This window comes from Vicugna pacos, chromosome 6 (assembly GCF_048564905.1).
Source record: "Vicugna pacos chromosome 6, VicPac4, whole genome shotgun sequence".
NCBI lineage: Eukaryota > Metazoa > Chordata > Mammalia > Artiodactyla > Camelidae > Vicugna > Vicugna pacos.
The window spans coordinates 64,456,386-64,476,892 of record NC_132992.1 but is presented as its reverse complement, the minus strand read 5'-3'; the positions used below and the strand labels follow the sequence as shown (position 1 = coordinate 64,476,892).

Sequence of the window (20,507 nt, the reverse complement as noted above, 5' to 3'; positions counted from 1 at the left end):
TCCTTGCTCCCAGGATTTCTTAACATAAGCATGACTGAACACATATATACATGATAACTCCCTACTGGGTCAAGAGGTAATTTTACATAATAATTTTAACATTATCTTACACTACAAATGATATCTTTAGTCTCAAAATAGCTTCCAGAACAAAAACGAAAAACAGAATATCAAAAATGCAAAATAATCACCAGTAGCAATTAATGAAGCTTAAGAATAAGGTGCACTAGGAAAGCTACAAATGTGACAGCTTCATTCCATGGCCCTGTTAGAGTAAGACAGGAGTCGTGTATATCCAAAATACTCCCAATAAAATGAAATTTTGCCGGTTTTTCCAGGAGAGACAGCTAATTTCAGAAATATGGGTTTAATATATTTGTTGAATGAATAAACGAACAAATGACTAAGAATGACTAAATTATGATGACTCAGCTGTTCTAAGTGAACAAAGGAAGAATGGTCTCCCTGTAGCCTAAAATGAACTCGGGAATCTCTGTTTTTGGGTAGGGTTATAAAAATTAAACTGTATTTTGTAAAGGTTACACTGTGTTATAAAGGTATTTATCCCTGCTACTACACATCACTTCATGAAGAACAAATCAGATTCTTACCCAATAACTGGATGTTTGAAGCCTAGCTTCTTGGTGGATTCTTCTATTTCCTTTTCCAGCCAAGGCTGTGGGCGGATCAAGTATTTGACAAACTGGGACACCCACCACACTGCAGGATCACCATGGACTCGTACAAGACGATCTGCAAGGTCTTCCGGTACAGCCAGGGGTAAATACGGAGGACGAGGGTGAAGACTGTCTACAATGGGGAGCTCGACCACCTGAACATTTTTGTCCTTTACTTCACCTGAGGTAATATCAAAACACGAAATCATCACCACGTTGTATTCTTCATATAACTACCATCTAACAAGAAGTCACTCTGCATGCTTCTATCTTCACAGAAACTCTAAAGAAGTATTATAACTTTCATTTTACAGAGGATGGTAAGTAACCTGCCCTAGGTACTAGAGCAAAAGTGATTGAGCTGAATTTCACATCCAGATTGGTCTGCATCTCAAATCCATGGCCTTTTCTTTTCTATCATAATATGCTGCCATCTCAACACTTCACACCCTAGATAAGGATGGTACCCAGCACTCAAAGTGTCTAATCAGAGAATGACCACAGTGCCAGTGGATATAGTCGCCTAGGCAAAGTTCTGTGTTTCGTAATTGTTGTTTTTGAACTAGACAAAATGTTCTCAAAACTTCCAGCTTGTTGTTATAGCAAATGGCTGTTGCATACTTTCATGACAGAGCATAATGACTCTAGAGACATCTAAAGATTACAATTATAAGCCAACCATCTATATCTTTTGAAGAAAAAAATGAGGTAGTTCTAAAGTCTTTTTTTTTTCCTTGTACAAAATTAGATCCATTAGATTCTCAATGACGATCATAATGGAATCTGTGTTGATTGTTTACCTGGATATTAACTTAGAACAGAGATTGATAATTTTTGTAGACGATGATTAGTTTCAGAATCCAATATCTATGTATCATTAATGTTACAGCTGTTTTATCAACTTTGCAATGAAACGAGAAGACTAAACCAAAATGCAATAGCCAGCATCCATAAAGTTTACTGTACATATTAAAGATCACATAGTAATGACTGGAAAACACAAAGAGACCAGGCAGAGAGATTTCACAAACAAAATGTCCCAACTTAAATCTTCAATAACAGAAATTATTAACCTGAACATACAAATTAACTCCAGTTAAGATGTTGTCATTGTGCATAATAAATTAGAATCACAGTTAATCACTGGACCATTAAAGAATACACTTATAGAGAATAGACCTAGAATACGTTTAAAATGTAGTATGCATTCACCAGTTCTCAAATTGTTTTTCTACATAAGTGAAAAATGTTTTAAAATAATCACATGGTTTGGGAATGTAATTACCCAAACCAACTGCATGGCTATTAGAAAGTCAGTTAGTATAAATAAGAATTAAAAAGTCTGGTTAATATTCTCTTCTCTGATATGTAAAACTCATTTCAAGATTCTTAGAACAAAGACCTTGAAACATGACATTTGTTGCATGAATAAATAGGAATAAAAAATTTACCACCAATATTATAGTTTATCTAGTGTGCCAGTTAAGAAAGAGTTGGGCAACTTTAACAGATGAGAAACTATAATTAAGAGTGTGTGGGGAAAGAGTGAGCTGCATTTTAAATTAAGCTCTAATAGTCTCTGTAAGGCAAGAAAAATTGGGGTGCTTTTCCTGATGTGGAGATGATATGAGAGAGAGAAAAAAGTAAGGTAGAAAGGTAGCTGATTTTTAAAATAAGAAAACAGAAAAAGAAAGGAAGATCCCAGCTCCTCACGTATGACCATAAACAAAAGCAAACTCAGTAGGGCTACCTTCTTTTCATGATTTCTTCCTAAAAAGGGTATTCTAAGTGTTCCACGTAAGGGGGAAGTGTATAGCTCAGTGGTAGAGTGTGTGCTTAGCATGCACGAGGTCTTGGGCTCAATCCCTAGTACCTCTATTAAAATAAATAAATAAATAAACTTAATTACCACGCCCCCAAAATAAACAACAACAAAAAAATAAAAGATAAATAAATAAATAAATAAATAAACAAATAAATAAATATTCCACATAACTAGCTCCAAACTTCACTTATGTGGCAGTATTACCTTCTGATTGTTCCAAGGCTTCAACTTCCTTAAAGCCCTATTGACTACTTCATTTCAAAAAGAAATTTAAAAACTACACCTATACCTTCAGGACAGAGAACTCCATTTTATTGATTCTTTGTTCATTCATTCATTCATTCAAATATTTACTGAATACTATCATGCCAAACACTGTACTAGGCAGAGTATAGAATGATGACATGGTTCTTGCCTTTCAAGATGTCCAGTTCAAAAACCTCACCCAGAACTATACTTCTTTCAGTGGGAAAAAAAAAAAAATAAAGCAAAACACTGTCACCAACAAAAATGGTACCGAAAAAAATATCAACATACTCAGGTGCCTAGTAAGGTGTTAAGAAAGGGGTGTTCATATTTATAAATGAAAAACTTTTGCCTAGAATATAAGTTCAGCTTCCTCAACAACGATCTATTTCAAAATGAAAGAAAATAACATAGTACATACTATGTTAGAAGGTCTTTTGTTTTACTTGGTTTACCACATAATTTTTATCCTATTGGGATATACATTCAAAAGAATTTAAATCTGGAACAGATCCCAGAGATAATTCAACTCAGTGTTTTCTACCTAGAACTTAAAGTCGCTTGTGGGGAAGAGGGGATTATTAGTAAGTTTTTGGTGATTCTGAGCCAGAAAAGCTGTCTATTTTCTGGTCTCAAGTCCAAAGAGATTTTGCTCAATCCCCACATACGTCCAGACTTCCTCCAAATAGGTACAGAGCAGTAGAAGGAGGTTTTAATCCTCTTCCTAAGGCTTGCCTTGAATAGTTAGAGCTGCTAGGTGCCTTCACGTTCAACAGCCATTCCAAAGACTGTGCCAACTGCTGGGACTCACAGCCCTACTGGAGGCTGGAGCAGGGAGAGACATCAAACAAAACACAGTAAGGCAAATGCCTATTCACGCAGTACCTTGAGTGTAGTGCACAGTAATTAAGAGTACAGGGTTTGGAATCACAAAAAATTGGTGTTCAAATCCTCTCTCCATCACTTAACACTATGTGACTTTGAATAGGTTATCTTTAACTTCACCCCTGTTTCTTCATTTGGAAAATGGCATTGATAAGCAGCACCTTACTTATCTGCAAAATGGGATTAGTAACAGTATCTTACTCATCGAGTTATTCTGAGGATAAGATATAGCATGAAGAAAGCTGAGCATGATGCCTGACACATAGTAATTATCAAAAAAAAAAGTTAGTTCTTTATCCTAGGATCAATTCTGCTGAACAATTCTTAAGGAGCTGCCTCTACAGTTTGGTCCAGGAAAAGGCTTGTATGCCAAAATATCAAATTCTTTGAAAAATATATCAAAGTTCCCATTTAAGTGAGCTAAAGATATACTCCCAGATATACTAAATAAGGAAATACAAGCTATACACCCAAAGTAAATCTTATTCAGACTGTTTACCATAGGTAATAGAACAATGAGCAGCAATTTCAAGCTATCTGAAAGTTGATACTCTATCATCACTAACTTGACTTGATCAAAGTTCTGTGCTACATTGAAAGCACAGAATAGCAGTGAGTTGTGTAAACTGGTAATACTTCCTGCTCATGTTACAGAAAGGAGTTTGTTTGCTTAAGTTACAGCCACAATGACTATCTGGACTTCTGAGAATTACATTTTCTTGTCACTATGTGGACAAATCTGACTGACTAAATTTTTACTGAACTCTCTGAGACTTGTTAGAGAAGGCAAGAGTAAAAGGCGATCAAGACCAAAAGTTAACTAGCTCTGGCGAGACCTCTAGAGGCATGGGGGAGCTTTCTTGATTTTACTTGATTTATAGATGGCTGTTTTTTAAAAAAAAAAATCACATAAATGTGCCAGCTCAGTTCTTTGGCTTTTTAACATGGCAACATTAATATTTATATCCTCATTTAAAGACTGAGCTCTGTTCTCATATAAAATATGAAGGAAAGACATACTATTAAAAAGTGAACATCTGGGCTACTTTCATTTTGCTACTTTCCTTTTGTTTTTCAACCACTGTGGCTGATAGAGATCTCGTTCTGAACTTGAATGAGCAACTGTCGCCTGCCATATGAGTTCCATCACTGCTCTACTTAAGCAACAACTCAAAAGACTTATCACTGCCAGTTTGAAGCCTTCAGCCAATTGAATGAAAAGTTCTAAATTCAATCATATGAAATACACTGCAGCGTTAGCAACATTCTTAAAAATTAGCATATCACACTATGGGAATGACTGTGTAGCATTCTTATGAGGTGCGCACTGTTTTTACTAGCAATAGAAATGCTTTGCAAAAGCAACTAGACTCATGGTTCACTGACCTCAATGATATTCTGACAGACTTAACTCTGGATTGGGGACTGAAAAAACAGCTAATGGAAAATACGTAGTATCTTAGTGAGTTATGCAGTTCAGGAGGAGGTAAGCAGAACAGTATTACAAGAAAAAAGACCAAAGAGATTGGTTTGCTTCATGCCACCTACTGGAAGGTTCCCTGCAGTCAGTCATTCTTAATGTTTCTGAAATAAATTTACTCATTTAACTTTTATATACACATATAAGTTACTTTGCCAAGAGGTTCCAGACAGTCCACAGATAGCTTGCTCATAAAGGGGCTACTGCCATCACTTTCTTTGATGATTCAGATTGCAAAGACCCTGTAACACCCTGGTGAGAGGTCTGGGGATTTTGCTTGTGTGTTTTTTTAAAATAATTTAGCACTTTCTCCTAATTTAGAACCTCCTTCAAACTCAAAAAATCCTAAAGAATCCTAGAACAGCTTTTCTCATTGGGAAGAAACACAAGAATAGGGAAACTGAAAGCAGTAGAAACAAAGACAAGGCTTAATGTCATCTAATTTACTAACGAGCCAAACCCCAACTTCTATTTCCTTCATTCTCATAAAAAATTCAAAATTCCACTCTCATATTCCTCTTATTCTTTCATTACATGTCACGTCTCCTTGAAAGAAATAGCCATGAGGACGGACTTCAAGGTAACAATAGCCTTTATTCCTTGAGCATCCCTGGAGGAAGTGACGGAGTGAGTGAGCAGGTGTCCACCAGGATCTCGCAGGATAGAGCTGCCAGTTGGCATGCTGTGTTCCCTTTTGCCCTGGGGGAATTTTATGGCTGCCTCTGTGGTTAGTACATAGTTGGAGAGTTAGGAATGTGACATTTCATGTTGGATTTACAGCTACTTGTAATTTTTCTGCTAAGTTATCATCCAATTATGTTAAATCAAGAGGGCCTCATTAGGCTTTCCTGATGATAAGGAAAAGGTCAACCCTAATACCCTAGGATATAAGAATTGTAACAAGAAATTTTGGCTATACCATGAGAGAAGAAAATGAAAATACAGAGTCATGTTGGATGAAGGAAATAACAAAACAGTTGAGACTTCAGTGGGATGTAAGGAGAGAAGACAACTTAATCAATGTGGCACCATGCCAATTACAACCAATAAATTAAACTAACATCTTGGCCTACTAAAACAGGGATTGGAACAGCAAACCTCCCTCATATTGTATGCTAGACCAATCCATAAAGTACCAGCAGCTCAGAGTCACCCTGCCACCATTCCTATCTTTAGCTCTTGCTGCCATCTCGGACTGCAGAGTATGTTCTTTCCCAGTTGCCTCTGCCCCCACTGTGGAAGAAAGAGGATAGGGGTAGGTATGGCTTTAAGAGCCAAGCCACAGCAAAATTATGGAGACAGAAAGCAGAGGTAGGGAGTAGGGAGATGAGTGAATAGGTAGAAACAAGGGATCTTTAGGGCAGTGAAACTATTCTGAATGACTATGTAATGGTGGATACATGACATTATGCATTTGGCAAAACCCACAGAACTCTACTACACAAAGATTGAAACCCAATGTAAACTATAGACTTTAGCTAATAATAATACACCAATACTGCTTCATTAATTGTGACAAATGTACATCAATGCAAATGTTAATAACAGGGAACTCGGGCCATGGAGGGGGTTGGGAGAGGAAAAAGAGTGAACTGCACTCTCTCATAAATTTTTTTGTAAAACTAAAATACTGCTCTAAGTCAAGTCTCAATTAAAAAATACATGCATTCAAAAGAGTAAAAGAATACACATACATACATATGTTTCAGTAGCATTTTTATTTCTTTTTTACATTTTCCATACTTTATGGATTTTCAACAATAGGTATTCATTGCTTTATATTTTTAAAAATTATTTTAAAATGATTATGTCAAATAAATTAAGCACTAACAGAACAACAACATGATCTAGATGAAATTAAATTCAGAAAATCCTGATCTCTAACACGGTTTTCCAGTTAACACAACCTCTAACCCTTTTTCTTCTTGTTCTAGAGTAATTAAAAATCATGCTACCTCTCCTCAGGGTTGTTTTCTAGAGAGAATAAATGAGGAAAGCTCTTTAAAATTTTTTAAAAAGATGCCAGAGAAATTACTAAAAATCATTAATGATGAGAAAAGATAAAGTGTTTCTGATGGCTAAAGAGGGAGTTAGGCCTGGAAAGGTTTCAATGAAACCTCTAGCCAACTAATAAAGGCTAAACTTATCATAAATTACAAACACAAAGACAGAGTTCTATTAAATCAAAGGCTTTTTCAGTCCAATTGGAAGGCTATGTGGAAAAACAGCTTACATTCAACAAAGGATGAGTAATGGGCTACCTGAAACCTCTCCCCTGGGAAGAAACTTGTTCTGTCTGGATGTATTAATTTCTGCTTCAGTGTAGATGCTTTCAAGTTCTCAACTTTAAGAATTTTCTGGTCAATATTGACATGAAGGTTACAATTTGTTATAACTGGAAGTACAGCTTTCTCAAAGTCCTCCTTCTACTATGGCAAACAGATACATCAAATCTGCCCTCATATGTAATAATTTCTTACTCTTTTCTAATTGATAGAATTTTAAGGTTTCAAAGAAATCAAAGTGAGATACAACCAGGTCTCTTTCATTATTTATTGTCTCCAGACGGTTGTTAACAAAACAACTTAAAATTAACATTAATCCTTTACTGAAATGGCTTTGAGGTAATAATATGTCATATTCATTAACAGACCTCACCCATTCACTCAAGTCCATCTAAGTAGCTTGACCAGGTTCCACTATAATAATGTGTGCTCTCTTTCATTCCAGCAAGACATGGCTACAGATTTATTTCATATTCAACTTAAAAAAATGGATCCAAGAACAGGTGTCTCAGGCTAGATCTGGGACTGCATAAGCAAGATCTGTGTTAGGGGATGATAAGAATACATTTACAATTTTAATTGAAGAATGCCAGGCATCAGAGGCAAACAGCATGCAATTTTTTAAAATGCTAAACAAAGCCAGCTGCCAAAAAAGGGCAAGCTCACTGGTGGTTATAGCTGTTCACCATCATCCAACAATAACCCAAAAGTTCTCTATTTCTTGGGGTATATCTCATCGACATGGTGGACTATGGCCTCTGCACATCATTTCCATACTCCGGGATTAAGTTACCACAGCACAAAACTATTCGAAGTGGAGGAAAGGTGGCTTTTTGAACGTCTATCATTTTAAATTATCTACAATTACATCTCTTTTAATTAACTTAGGAGAGAGTTGACTGAATCATTTTTATTGTTCTATTTAATGGCCTCTGAGAAAGTGTGAATTCTTCCATTTAGTGCTGCTAGGGAAAAATGTGTCCAAATCTCTGTTTTGAATTGGAAAATTGGGTATCAGATTGCAAATATGTATTGTCTCTCATTCCAAAGACAAAACAGATTGTAAAATGGCAAGTAAGGGGAAAAAAATCTGAGCTTTTTACCTTATCCTTATTTCTGGAAGTCACTAACCTAAACATAGAAAGGAGGAAGAGACAGGAGAAAGAGCAACGGCCCTTAAAAAAATCCACAAATCAAAAACTCTTTTTCTATAAGCATCTCTTACCTGTAGTCCCTTACACAAAATAGCATTTGATTAATATCTACACTAATTAAACACAGTACTGGATAATAACATATTATGTTTTATACTAAAAAAGCAATAGCTTTAAAATGCTAGTTTGCCCTTGACAACTGGTAATTTTGTCAAAATATTGCTTGTGGAACCATTTATTTCCCTGTTATTTTAAAGAATGGCATGGCTAGCAGAGGGCTCAGACTATTTTTTAGCTACAATGCAAAGACTTCATTCAAACTCTCTCCAAATGATTCTTTTCTCCCCTTTTTCTTTAATCTGCTCAGCACACTCTTAAGACCCAGGCAATTCATTTCAATGAGACAGAATTGCAAGGCAGTATATAAGAAATGGTAGGGCATATGCATGAATTTACAGAAATGCTTCCTTATGCATCTGTGGCCACTCCTGGTCTTACTCAAATACATAGATAATTTCATAATTAAAATCAGGAGAAATATGTTTAAGTAAACAGTTAAAGGTATATTACAGTGGTTATAGTAAAATGTGTATGAGTCTTTTTGTTAAACAACTGAAAATGCCAAATATATATTTTTATGTAAATCAATTCCAAACAAAATGTTTATACCAACATAGAACATCAAAACTACAGTTGCTATTTATCACTAATGTATATTTCTTTTCAGGCTAAGAAAAATGTTCAAAGAAGAGATTTCATTTAATCAAATGAGAAACATTTAATTTAAATTATATATCCACAGCAGACAAGGGAACAGTGATTTGCCCACATACACATTAATTAGTTCAATAATTACATATTAATATTAATGATCAGAAAAAGAAGTAGCTGAAAGCTATTATCAGATTTTTTAAAATGCCATGAAACAATAGACATAACATTTATTAGTCATACAATGAATGCTGGTCCACACAAACCACAAAATTAGGGAATCTTTATGCCTCCCCTGCCTTTATTTTTGGTGTTTGGAATATTCTTCAATTGACATGGAGTAATTTATCTTTCCTCTCTTTGAGAAAAATCCCTCCATATCCAACCATTCGATTAATAATTTAACTGTCATGTTCTAAATTATGTTAGCAGAAAATGCATCTCCTGATGTAGTTTAATACTTTCCTATGTGCTTAATTTAGAAAGTACAAATCTTTCACACTGACATTCATTGTTTATATCCTTGCCACTGTTTACAACAAAGAGCTGAGTAATAATAACAATGCCAATCCTATGTTATATCCTCAATATAATTAAAACATTTCCTAACAAGCAATCTACATTAACTTGACTACTTTTACCAATGTTCTTCAAAAGCATGGTTACATTTATTTATTATTTTCCTCAAATCATTGCTAATTTGTCATAAAATTATGTATTAAATTTCTATAAATACAAAATTTATCAGAAAAATTGCAATTATAAAATGTAAACACTGATTTTCAGTCTCACCTATTCAATGACAGTTAAGAATGAATACAAAATACAAGGTTTATTTAACTAAAGCACTAACAGTTTCATACTTTTACAACTGAAAAAATACCTGCACCTAAGCACCTTCTATCAGATTTGTTTTGGAGTCCCTTGAGAAATGCGCCATAATTAGCTGTTAGATTGATTTTTTTCAGTCACATTCTGCTGACGGATAAAGTGAGAAGCAGATGGTTTAATGCTCTCTTCCAGATAATTCAGCAAATCAGGGGCAGAAGAAACGAATGCCCAGGAGTTCTGATACTTCGGCACTACTCTACGTAAGACATACCAGGCACGTGAGCCTTTTTTACCATCGTCTGTCAAGCACTCCAAGTGGGCAGAATTCTATACCTAAGCTTCCTGGTCACCTTACAACTTTTTTAAGACCAGGTCAAATGCCATTTCTTTTCATTCTTTTGGCTGGAATAACTGTACCTCCCAATTTCGGGAGGGTTTATATTTTGGGTTTCTTTTTTATACCTTTGTAACATCACTAACCATACGTTGTCTCATGAAATAGATTTTAAAAAAATTTTTGTGTTAATCTCCCATTTAGACTGGGAGTTTCTTAAGAACAGGGACTCTATCTTAATCACTTAAACTGAGATTGGCAAACTTTTCCTGTAAAGGGCTACAGGATAAACATTTTATGCTTTGTAGTCCACATATATCTCTGTCATAAAATCTTTTTTTAAAAAAAAAAAAACCCTTGAAAACTGCAGCTGGCCTTACAAAGCCAGGCTTTGGGGGCTATGGTTTGCTGATTTCTGAGCATAATGTTTAAAGATCAGGTTCTGAAGTCAGACTGGGGCAGTCTTATTACCGCTGGCAAATTATTGACCTATATAAAACGTGAATACTGACAACATCTACTATATAGTCTTATCGTGAATATTAAATGATATAACATATGCAAAGTTCTTAAGCATTATTACATAGTAAGGTTCACTAAATGTTACCTATTGTTATATATAGTGCTTTCATAATACCAGAACTAGGAAAGTATTCAATAAATGTTTACTGAATCAAAGATATCCAAAGAGACAGACATACATACACATAGCTGAGATTCTGTATAGGTAAATGCTTTAGTCCATAAAGTACTTTTACACTTAGCTATTTTTTAACTTAGTATTTTTCAGTATTACAGCAATAAGGCCATCATATTTTTAAAACATTTTTCAAACATTCCCATGTCTATGATCTCATTTGATTCACGTCAGAAACCTGTAAATCACATAGATTAGCCTCTATTTCCTTTAGTTGATAGATTTGGAAATAGGAAAAATTTTCAAGGATCACTTTGCTTGGAGGAAATTTAATTTAACCCCTCCCCCTACAAAACAACCAAATAACAATTATCGGCCAGTACTATTAGGCAAAAAAAGAGACAAAAATAAATCAGACAAACTTCTCAAAGAACTCACAATATAGTTAACAGTCATGTAAGCAAACTATTTAAATACAGTATATTCATAGTTGAGAACATGGGGTCAATTGGAGAGAAATATCACAAAAGAAATGATACTAACAGAAAAAGAGGATTTCATGGGATGAAATGAAGGGAAGGCATTCTAGAAAGAAGAAATATGTTTCCAGTATAGAGATAAAAGTGTGCAAAACTTCCAAGGAATAAATTTGCAGTTGGACAGGTGAGATCAGGAGTACTGGGCAAATTTTGAGAAGTGAGCAGTACATGAGAAAAGCCACAGGATTTGTTTCCTGTATTCTAAGTAACGAGTTACTATGTACCTCTTTAGACATTGAGCTGTCATGGAAGATTTTAAGAAACAAAGTCACATTTGATTTTGGAAACATCATTCTGATGGCAATGTGGCAAATGGACTAACAGCGGATAGATGCTCAAAGCAGAGAGGACAGTTAGGATACTACTCAGTAATTTTCCCATAGAAGGATTAGGCATAAGCAGACAATTTAAAGATAAACATACTTCACTCTGACCTAACAATACCATTTCTAGGTATATATACAGCTTTATATATACCTAATCAACATGTTGCAAAATACCTGATGCAAGATAAACATTTAAGGTGTAAGGACAGACATAAAAAGAGCCGTAGAACAGAATGGAGAGACCAGAAATAGACCCATACATACATTGTCGGTCGATTTTTGACAAAGGCACCAAGACAATTTGATAGTGAAAGGCAAGTTTTTCAAATTATACGTCTGAACAATTAAATAAACATATGGAAGACAATAAACCTCAGTCCCTACCCCACACTATACACAAAAATTAATATGAGAGGAATCATAGACATAAATATAAAAGCTAAAAGTATAAAGCTCCTAGAAGAAGATATAAAATAATACCTCCACAACCTTAGGATATGCAAAGATTTCTTAGGACACAAAAGCACCTACTTTTGTAGTTACAGGGAAAAAAATCAACTAATTGGACTTTAATAAAGTTAAAACTTTTGATCTTCAAAAGATACTGTTAAGAAATTGAAAAGGTAAGCCATAGACTGAGAGAAAATATTTCCTAATCATGTTTCTGATAAAGAATTTGTATCCAGAATACACACACATAAACCCTTCCTATAAATTAAAAATAAAAAGACAAACAACCCAATTTTAAAAATCAGTAAAAGACTTGAACAGACAGGGGTGTTGGTTACATTATCAAAATTCACTGAACTATACATTTAAGATCTGTTTATTTTACCATAAATTAATTTGACTTCAAATTTGTAAGTGTATGAACAAGATCAAACAAATAAAATAAAAAACTACTCACAAATTTACAATGGTTAAAACTGTATTTGTTTGGTAATTATTATTTTAGAGTAGGAGTCAGCAAACTTTTTTTGTAAAAAGCCAGGTAGTAAGTATTTCAGGTTTTGTGGGCCAGATAGTCTCTGTCGTAATTAATCAGCTCTGCCACTGTAGTATGAAAGCTGTCATATGCAATATGTCAACAAACGGGCAGGGCAGTGCTCTAGTAAAACTTTATTTACAAAAATAGGTGGTGGGCTGAGTTGGGCTGAGGACCACTGTTTGCCAGCCCCTTTTTTAGAGCATAAGATTTTATTTGTAACACACTGCCCTAAAGATCTCTGCAGCTTTGCCATATACCATCTCTTCCCAGGTTATAAATGGGCAGCAAAAATATATTTGACGTATGGTATAATGTGAAAAAGTTTGACCAGCACTGCCCGAAAGAAATTAATACATAGGCACAAGGAGACACATAGATATTCATTCTGTCTTTGTTTATAATGGCAAAACTTGAAATAATTTAAACATCCATTAATGAGGGAATACCTAAATCAGACAGATGTGTAATAAAATACAACAGGTGAATGAACTAAATGTCCACTTATTAACACATATATAATACAAACAGTTGTCTCTAAGATGGTCATTCATGGCAAGCCATAAGATGATAATCTTTCCTCTGAAATAGAGATATCATATCTCTTTTAAAGTGTAGGTATCTTATTCTTAAAAGGCTATCTAATCTTCTTATCTCAATCCAGGTACTAATGATCAGATATTTCCAAAGGATGCACATGGATTGTTCTATAGATTCTAAAATCTCAATTTGAGTGGTCTCAGTTTGGGTTGGTACTGGATACTCTAGGGAAAAAAGGGACCCAGAGTGCAGAATCTACTTTTGCCAATCCTATTACTGGATATTCTGAGCTGCATGGATCATGACTGGCCAGAGGTGGCAGCAGAAGCAGCTACTAAAGCAGCTTATTCCCCAGTTCCTACTGTCCTACTGTCCAGTTTCAGTGGACACAGCAAAATGCACAGTGGCAACAGAGAAAGGTAAATCCTGGTGATTTACAGTTTTTTTCAATTGCTTTGTCCATCATGCCTTAAAATCCCATCGGAGTGTTCTGGGCTAGTTCATTCTCAGCTACAACCTAGACCTACCATACAAATATCTTCAACTATAATATTTAATACCCCAACACTAGAGAGGAGAGGAGCATGCTACAGTGCTTCAATACTGTGATTTCGGTTGTTTACCTAAACATAACCCCTGCTGGTCTGGTAAATGTAGTTCCATCTAATCAACAGTCAGGTACCAGTGGGACGGTCAGTCAAAGGCCCTTACTTGTATGTATTTCTAACATTCAGATCTTTAGGACTGCTCACTTTCATTGTTAGTGTTGTGAAAAAACTTCTCCACTGAAGCCTGTCTCTACTTCTAGGCAAGATTCTTGAAGCAAACAAAACAAAACTTAAGGGAAGTGAGGAGTGACCCTCATTTGGGCTGGGATTTCTGGGGAGCTAAAGTTGGCTCTCTGTGGGAGGATGAACAAAAGCTGTCTTTACCTTGCTCCTCTATTACAATTTCCCTCTTCCCTTTTCAATTACAGTTCTGAATGAGTTTCACAAAAAGCTATCAAAGACTTCTAAGATTCATTAATGTTGGTGGTTGAAGTTTCTCAAAGGAAACCCTGCTGAAACCCCATGACCCAATTATGTTATTATTGTTATTTTACTTTGTTCCCATGAAACTAAAATGGTAATAACAACAATAAAGGGTGACTTAGAACATACAAAGCACTGTTAGATACGTTTTCACTTTGAAACCTCATAACAACTCTGTAAGGCACACAGAGCAGGTATTAAGAAAGGTTGTAGGACTCTAGCTAAAGTCACACAGCTAATAACTCCTGATTCTAAGTCAATGACTCTGACCTGTCCCAGACTATGCCTTTCTTTGTTCTTTAAAGGCCCAATTTATGCTTTAATGATGCCTTTAATACCTTCAGCCAGAAACAGCTTCTCTATCCTCTGATGACCCACAGAATTCTATACCTCTCTTATGACACTTAAAATATTCTATTTTTGTTACATTTACAGATCTATGTATCTTAATATACTCAGTGCAAGTTCCTGAAGGGCAAGGACTAGGTCTTATTTATCTTTATATCCCCCACAGCATCCAGAAACACTCACATTTGTACATGATGACAAGTGCATCTCCTTGCTTATGTGGGTGATTCACACACGTATAATTCCACTTAAGTTCATGGCGTATTATTTCCTATTCCATGGAATTAGCCTATAACTTATATAAACTTGAGGAAGAAAGATAAGGAAATTCTAGATTTATATCGTACCCAGAGCCCTGGCATATAAAACTAAGCAACAGGGCTAGGAGGCATTCTTAACTTTCTTTAGCTTTTCAACAATTATCTTATTTATAGAATCATTCTAAAACTTGAATGTGATCTATAGGCTGTAAACAAATAAGACTCTTATCAAAATGCTACCAAATTCCTGCATTCTTACTTTTGAAGAGAATGTGAGAGAAAGAGAGGAGTGGGGAAGAAAAAGAGAGAGACAGAGAGAGAGAAAGAGAGATCGATGAATCAGGGGACTACTAGCTAATATTAGAAAAAAGATTCTTTACTTTATGAAAGGATTTCCTTTGGAATTCTTTACATAGTCCCCCTAGAACTAGTTTAAAATATGACAATTTGTAATAATTCAATTTATAGCAAATCTTTAAGGAACACACTTGTAACATAAAAGGTATATTAGTTTTTACAAAAACACTGATAATTTCTGAGACAGGTATCAAGGTCATGTGACCCACTCATCCCACAGGAAATCCACTGCATCTGGATTCTACTTCTACATCTAGCAACCTTGGATAGATTCTAAATAGACTTAGGAGAACTTTTCAGAAAGTTTTCCAATGAAATCTTTTCCACTCCGCAATGACTTTGATGCTAATTATGTATTGCTACTTTCTAAACATACCTCTTTTTATCTCTGAACTCATTCTGCCAGACTTTTATCTAAAACGACAGGATATATTGCTAAAAAAAAATTCATTCTTAGCAATAGACTATTTAAAAAAAAATCTACAAGTAAGTAAAAGTGCCTCACACTTGCAGGGTAGTAATCTGAGATGTGGACCAGGATGCAGGAGAGGTGGGTTTTATTTGTTTCTTTTATTACATTTATTGTGTTCTGGTCAAGTGCTTGCCATGTAAACAACCCAGAAGACCTAGGCCCTGATGCCATCTGGAGTCTCCTTCAAGATAAAATAAAGAGCTAAAAATTCAAATATAGAATGGCGCTTCTTACAGTTTTCCACCAGAATGCTCCCAATAGCAGAGGAGGGTAAACTTACACTACTGAGGATATGAAAGTTGGACTAAACCAGTGGGCTCAAGTTTGATTTTTCATCAAAATTTTCATTTTACACTAACATATATCCTGTTTGCATTATTATTTAAAATAATTTAGCTTATATGCCAGCAAACAAAATTTATAGTCCAGGAAAATGTATCAGGTGTATCCTGGCAGTTTGCAAACCTCTGACTCACTTTCCCCAGGTTTACTCAGAATTCAGTATGAGAAGCATTTGTAGGATAAATTTGGAAATAAATACCTATGATTGTGTTTAAGGTGTCAGCACACTCTGGACAAAACTGTTGTGTAGGGAAGCTTCAGCTCCCTATTCTCATAAATGAGGCACCGTAGACTTCTTTCTCTCTCTTTTAAGTGGGAAGCTGAAGAAGATAAAGGAGATGTCACAGTGAAAAGCACTGTGAGTTCTTCTCAGACACACATTTTTCTAACTGGTATTTTACATTCCTGAAACAAAAATCAGCAAAACCAAAGCCTTATATAGGCTTAATTAAAAGTCTTTACATACCTGCAATGATACTTGTTTAGGTCAGTAATTCTCAGAAAAGTAGGGTGTAGGTCAAAGACATATTAGAATCTTGAAGCAGGGATAGCTAGCTTTTCAACTAGATATGGTACCAACTCAGTCGCCAAATCTTCCCCCTGTACCATCACTCCTTCCCCCTAAACACAGCCAGTTTAAAATCACCAAACTACAGTGAGCCACTGTTATGGGTGGGAGCATACCTTCTACGGGTGTGTTGGTATAGTAAAAATACTAAGGTAGCTGCAGAGAGACTCTGACTGGTCCAGAATTTTATTATAATTAAATGGTGGGTTATTAACCACAAAGATATCTTAGTGCTTAGAGGTTATTCTCAGAAGTTATTTCTCCTCTTTGGATCTCTTTCAATTTTTTCAATGTAACTTCATAATTTTAAAAGGGAAAACTGTCTATGAAGCTCTTATGAAGGCCTAGTTTTCATCTTAGAGTAAAAAGGGTAAGTTTCCTGTTGTTGCAGGTTATAATCTAATAATATATTCTATTATTATGTCTGTGTTTTAAAATTCGGGGACCAAACATAGACAATGAAAATAAACTGTACATAAAAATCATCTTAGTGCCTTTTATAGCTCTTACTCATTTTCCCTTGTGATTAAAGCCCTATAAATGTGGAGAGGAAGAGAGGTACTGAGTAACATGAGTTTTTTTTAGAGGTAAAATGAAAATGAGAAGCTAAAATTAACTGTTGAAGTTCCAAAAGCTAAAAACAACAGAACAGAGATTGGATCTGGTTAAACTCACAGTTCAGTGTCCTTTCCCTTTCCTCACATTAGCTAAATAGAGAAATCAAGATATTTTTGCAGCACAAGGAATCTCAAATATTATTTCATGTTTCTATTAATCAATCATCAAAGGTTACAAATATTACTGTAAAAATACTACACAGAAGCATATCCATAGCCTATCCTATGAGGTATGTCTGTAGATTATCACCCACATTATTAGTTCATCAATCAGTCCATCTGATGTCAGCCATTATTAAGGATACAAGCTTGTTAGATTATTTACATGATTCCAATAGACATCTTAGTAGTTTTGTAAATGTTAAAATTATTAATTTCACAGGAAAAATTCAAAGTATAATTTAATTTGTGCTCTGCTAAAGATTGTCTTTTTAACCTAAGTGAGTTATTTGCTTAAAGAGTTTAATGACAGAACTACCATATGATCCAGAATTCCATTTCTAGGTATATATCCAAAGGAAAAGAAATCACTATCCCAGAGAGATATCTGCACCCCATGTTCACATAACCCAGACATGGAAACAACTCAAGTACCCATCAATGGATGAACGGATAAAGAAAATATGCCATACACACACACACACACACACACACACACTGGAATATTATTCAGCCATGAGAAAGAAGGAAATCCTGCCATTTGGGACAACATGGATAGACCCTGAGGACATTACACTAAATGAAATAAGTCGGTCAGCAAAAGACATACACTGTATGATCTCCCTTATATGTGGAATTAAAAAAACAAACAAACTCACAGAAACAGAACAAACAAACAAAAAAGAAACAGAACAGATTGGTGGTTGCCAGAGGTGAAGAGGGTTGGGGTGGGGTGGGGAGGAAAGGGTGACAGTGGTCAAAAGGCACAAATTTCTAGTTAAAAGATAAATAAATTCCGGTGATGTAATGTACAATACGGTGATTACAGTTAACAATACTGTATGGTATATTTGAAAGTGGCTAAGAGAAATCTTAAAAGTTCTCAATTCAAAAAAAAAAGTTTGTAACTGTGAGGTGAAGGATGTTAACTAAACTTAATGCAGTAATCTTTTTGCAGTATAAACATATATCAAATCATTATGTTGTACACCTTAAACTAATACAATGTTGTATGTCAATTATATCTCAGTAAAACTGGGGGAAAAAATTGATCAACCAAGCTAGAAGACTTAGTTACCTTCCTATTCTCTCTTTATAAGAAGGTAATGTAAAACTATTGTCATAACTTACCCATATCACAATGTATCTTAATTGTTCATTCAATTTGTCTGCCCTTCCCTAGGTAGGACTTAGACTGGAGGTAGGTAGAAGTGAATATACTAACCAGAGTTCTGTCATTTGTAAGCTATGTGATCCTAGATAAGTGACTTAGTATCTCAGTACCAGGCCTTCAGTTCCACATAAATAAAGGAAGGATGATTTCTAGAGCCTATTTAATTGTAACATGAAGAAAATTCTGAATGTTTCAAATTCAAGCCATTTTTTAATCTTCATGTTCTGTAGTTGCCACTATGGACTACAAAATGTATGAGGAAGGCTTAAAATGTAACAAAACAAATAAATAGTTGCAGCATATAGGCATGACCAATCTTTATACTAAATCTGAGAAGTCTAGTGAGAATGGTTTTTTTACTTTTTTATTAACTGGCTGCTACTCAAAAAGTTGCCTCTCCCTAGAAACAGTGAAACATAAGAACCTTGCCCTTTGTTGGTTGTACACTTCCACAAAGATGCTTGAAACTGAACTAAGTCCACAAAATGAAAAGTTAGCCATAGTGAGACTGAGTTGCTTCCCCTGCATCTTCCTAACCTTGACACCTAATTTGTTTGTACCAGCTATAAACTACAGACCAGATCAATGGAAGAGGTAGCCTCAAAATTAGAGCTCTTCTAGATTAAGAGGTTCACTTCAAAATTTGAAGTGAGCTGCAAAGAAAAAAATATGTTGATATGCAGAATAAGGCACCTAAATAATCTTAAGGAAGACAAAATTCACACCACAACATAATAGTTTAAATCCATACAGGACCTTTTATAGAGCAACTTAAAGCATTTTATAGAAATTACCCAATTAACTTTCCCAGGACTTCTGTGAAGAGTCAGGTATTATCTGACATTTTCCGAAGGAGGCAAAAAGAAACAAAGGAACTAAAGTTACTCACTTTGCCAATGGCATGGCTCCGTATTCCACTTCTAGTGTTTTCACTTGCAAAAAAAGGTGCTCAGCTCCATGAGAAATTATATTAACTGAAATGCCTCAGCACTTTGAAAAATGTTTGACTTCCCACAAGATGCGAGTGTAGAGACAATGCACTGTCTTACTTAGTATTTCACCTAATCACTTAGTTCAGTATGCTGCACACTGTCAGCACTTGATGAATATTTGCTCAATGAATAAAGGCTATTAAAGAGCAAACAGTTACTAGCGTTCTCTATCAGGTACTGTGCTAAGTGCATTGTACATATTAGTTCAACTAATTCTATGACCAACTCAAAGAGGTAAATAAATTATTACTCCTCATTTTATTGACGAGGGAACCAAGGCCTAGGTTAAACTGCCCAAGATTACAAAATGATAAAGCCAAGATTTTAACAAAGGTAGCCCAACTTGGGACTCTGTTTAAAGATCATCATTGTAGAAAGAATAATAGACCAGCAGCAAGAAAGTCTACCTACATTCTGTTCCCTTCACCACCAAATCCTTGGAGAGAAGAGAAGTTTCTTGCAGATGTTTGTACCTCTTACAGCGCAGTACCTTAACACTATTCCTCATTAAATGTTTCCTGAATAAAGTTAAAATTGCTTAAACAAATTACGCTTCATTGTCCTCAACTGTTAAACGGAGAGAAAGGTACCTGCACAGTCTGCTTCAGTGGTTCTCATGTTGGGGTACTTGGACTTGGAGGCTTTGTCAGAAATGCCAATTCTTAGGCCCCATCCCAGGCCCACTGAATGAGAAACTAGTATTTTAATAAGCCTTCCAGGTATCCTCATGCG

General features: G+C 35.2%; 1 protein-coding gene across 7 annotated transcripts in view; it reads right to left on the bottom strand.

Moving 5' to 3' along the window:
• Nucleotides 1-20,507, bottom strand: part of FUT8 (fucosyltransferase 8) — a 253,225-nt gene that overhangs the window by 22,289 nt on the left and 210,429 nt on the right. For all 7 annotated transcript variants that reach the window (XM_015241505.3, XM_031679145.2, XM_072963241.1 and 4 more), the window contains one exon: nt 612-858. In XM_015241505.3, coding sequence (XP_015096991.1) covers nt 612-858 — 247 coding nt within the window. The remainder of the gene's footprint in view (nt 1-611; nt 859-20,507) is intronic.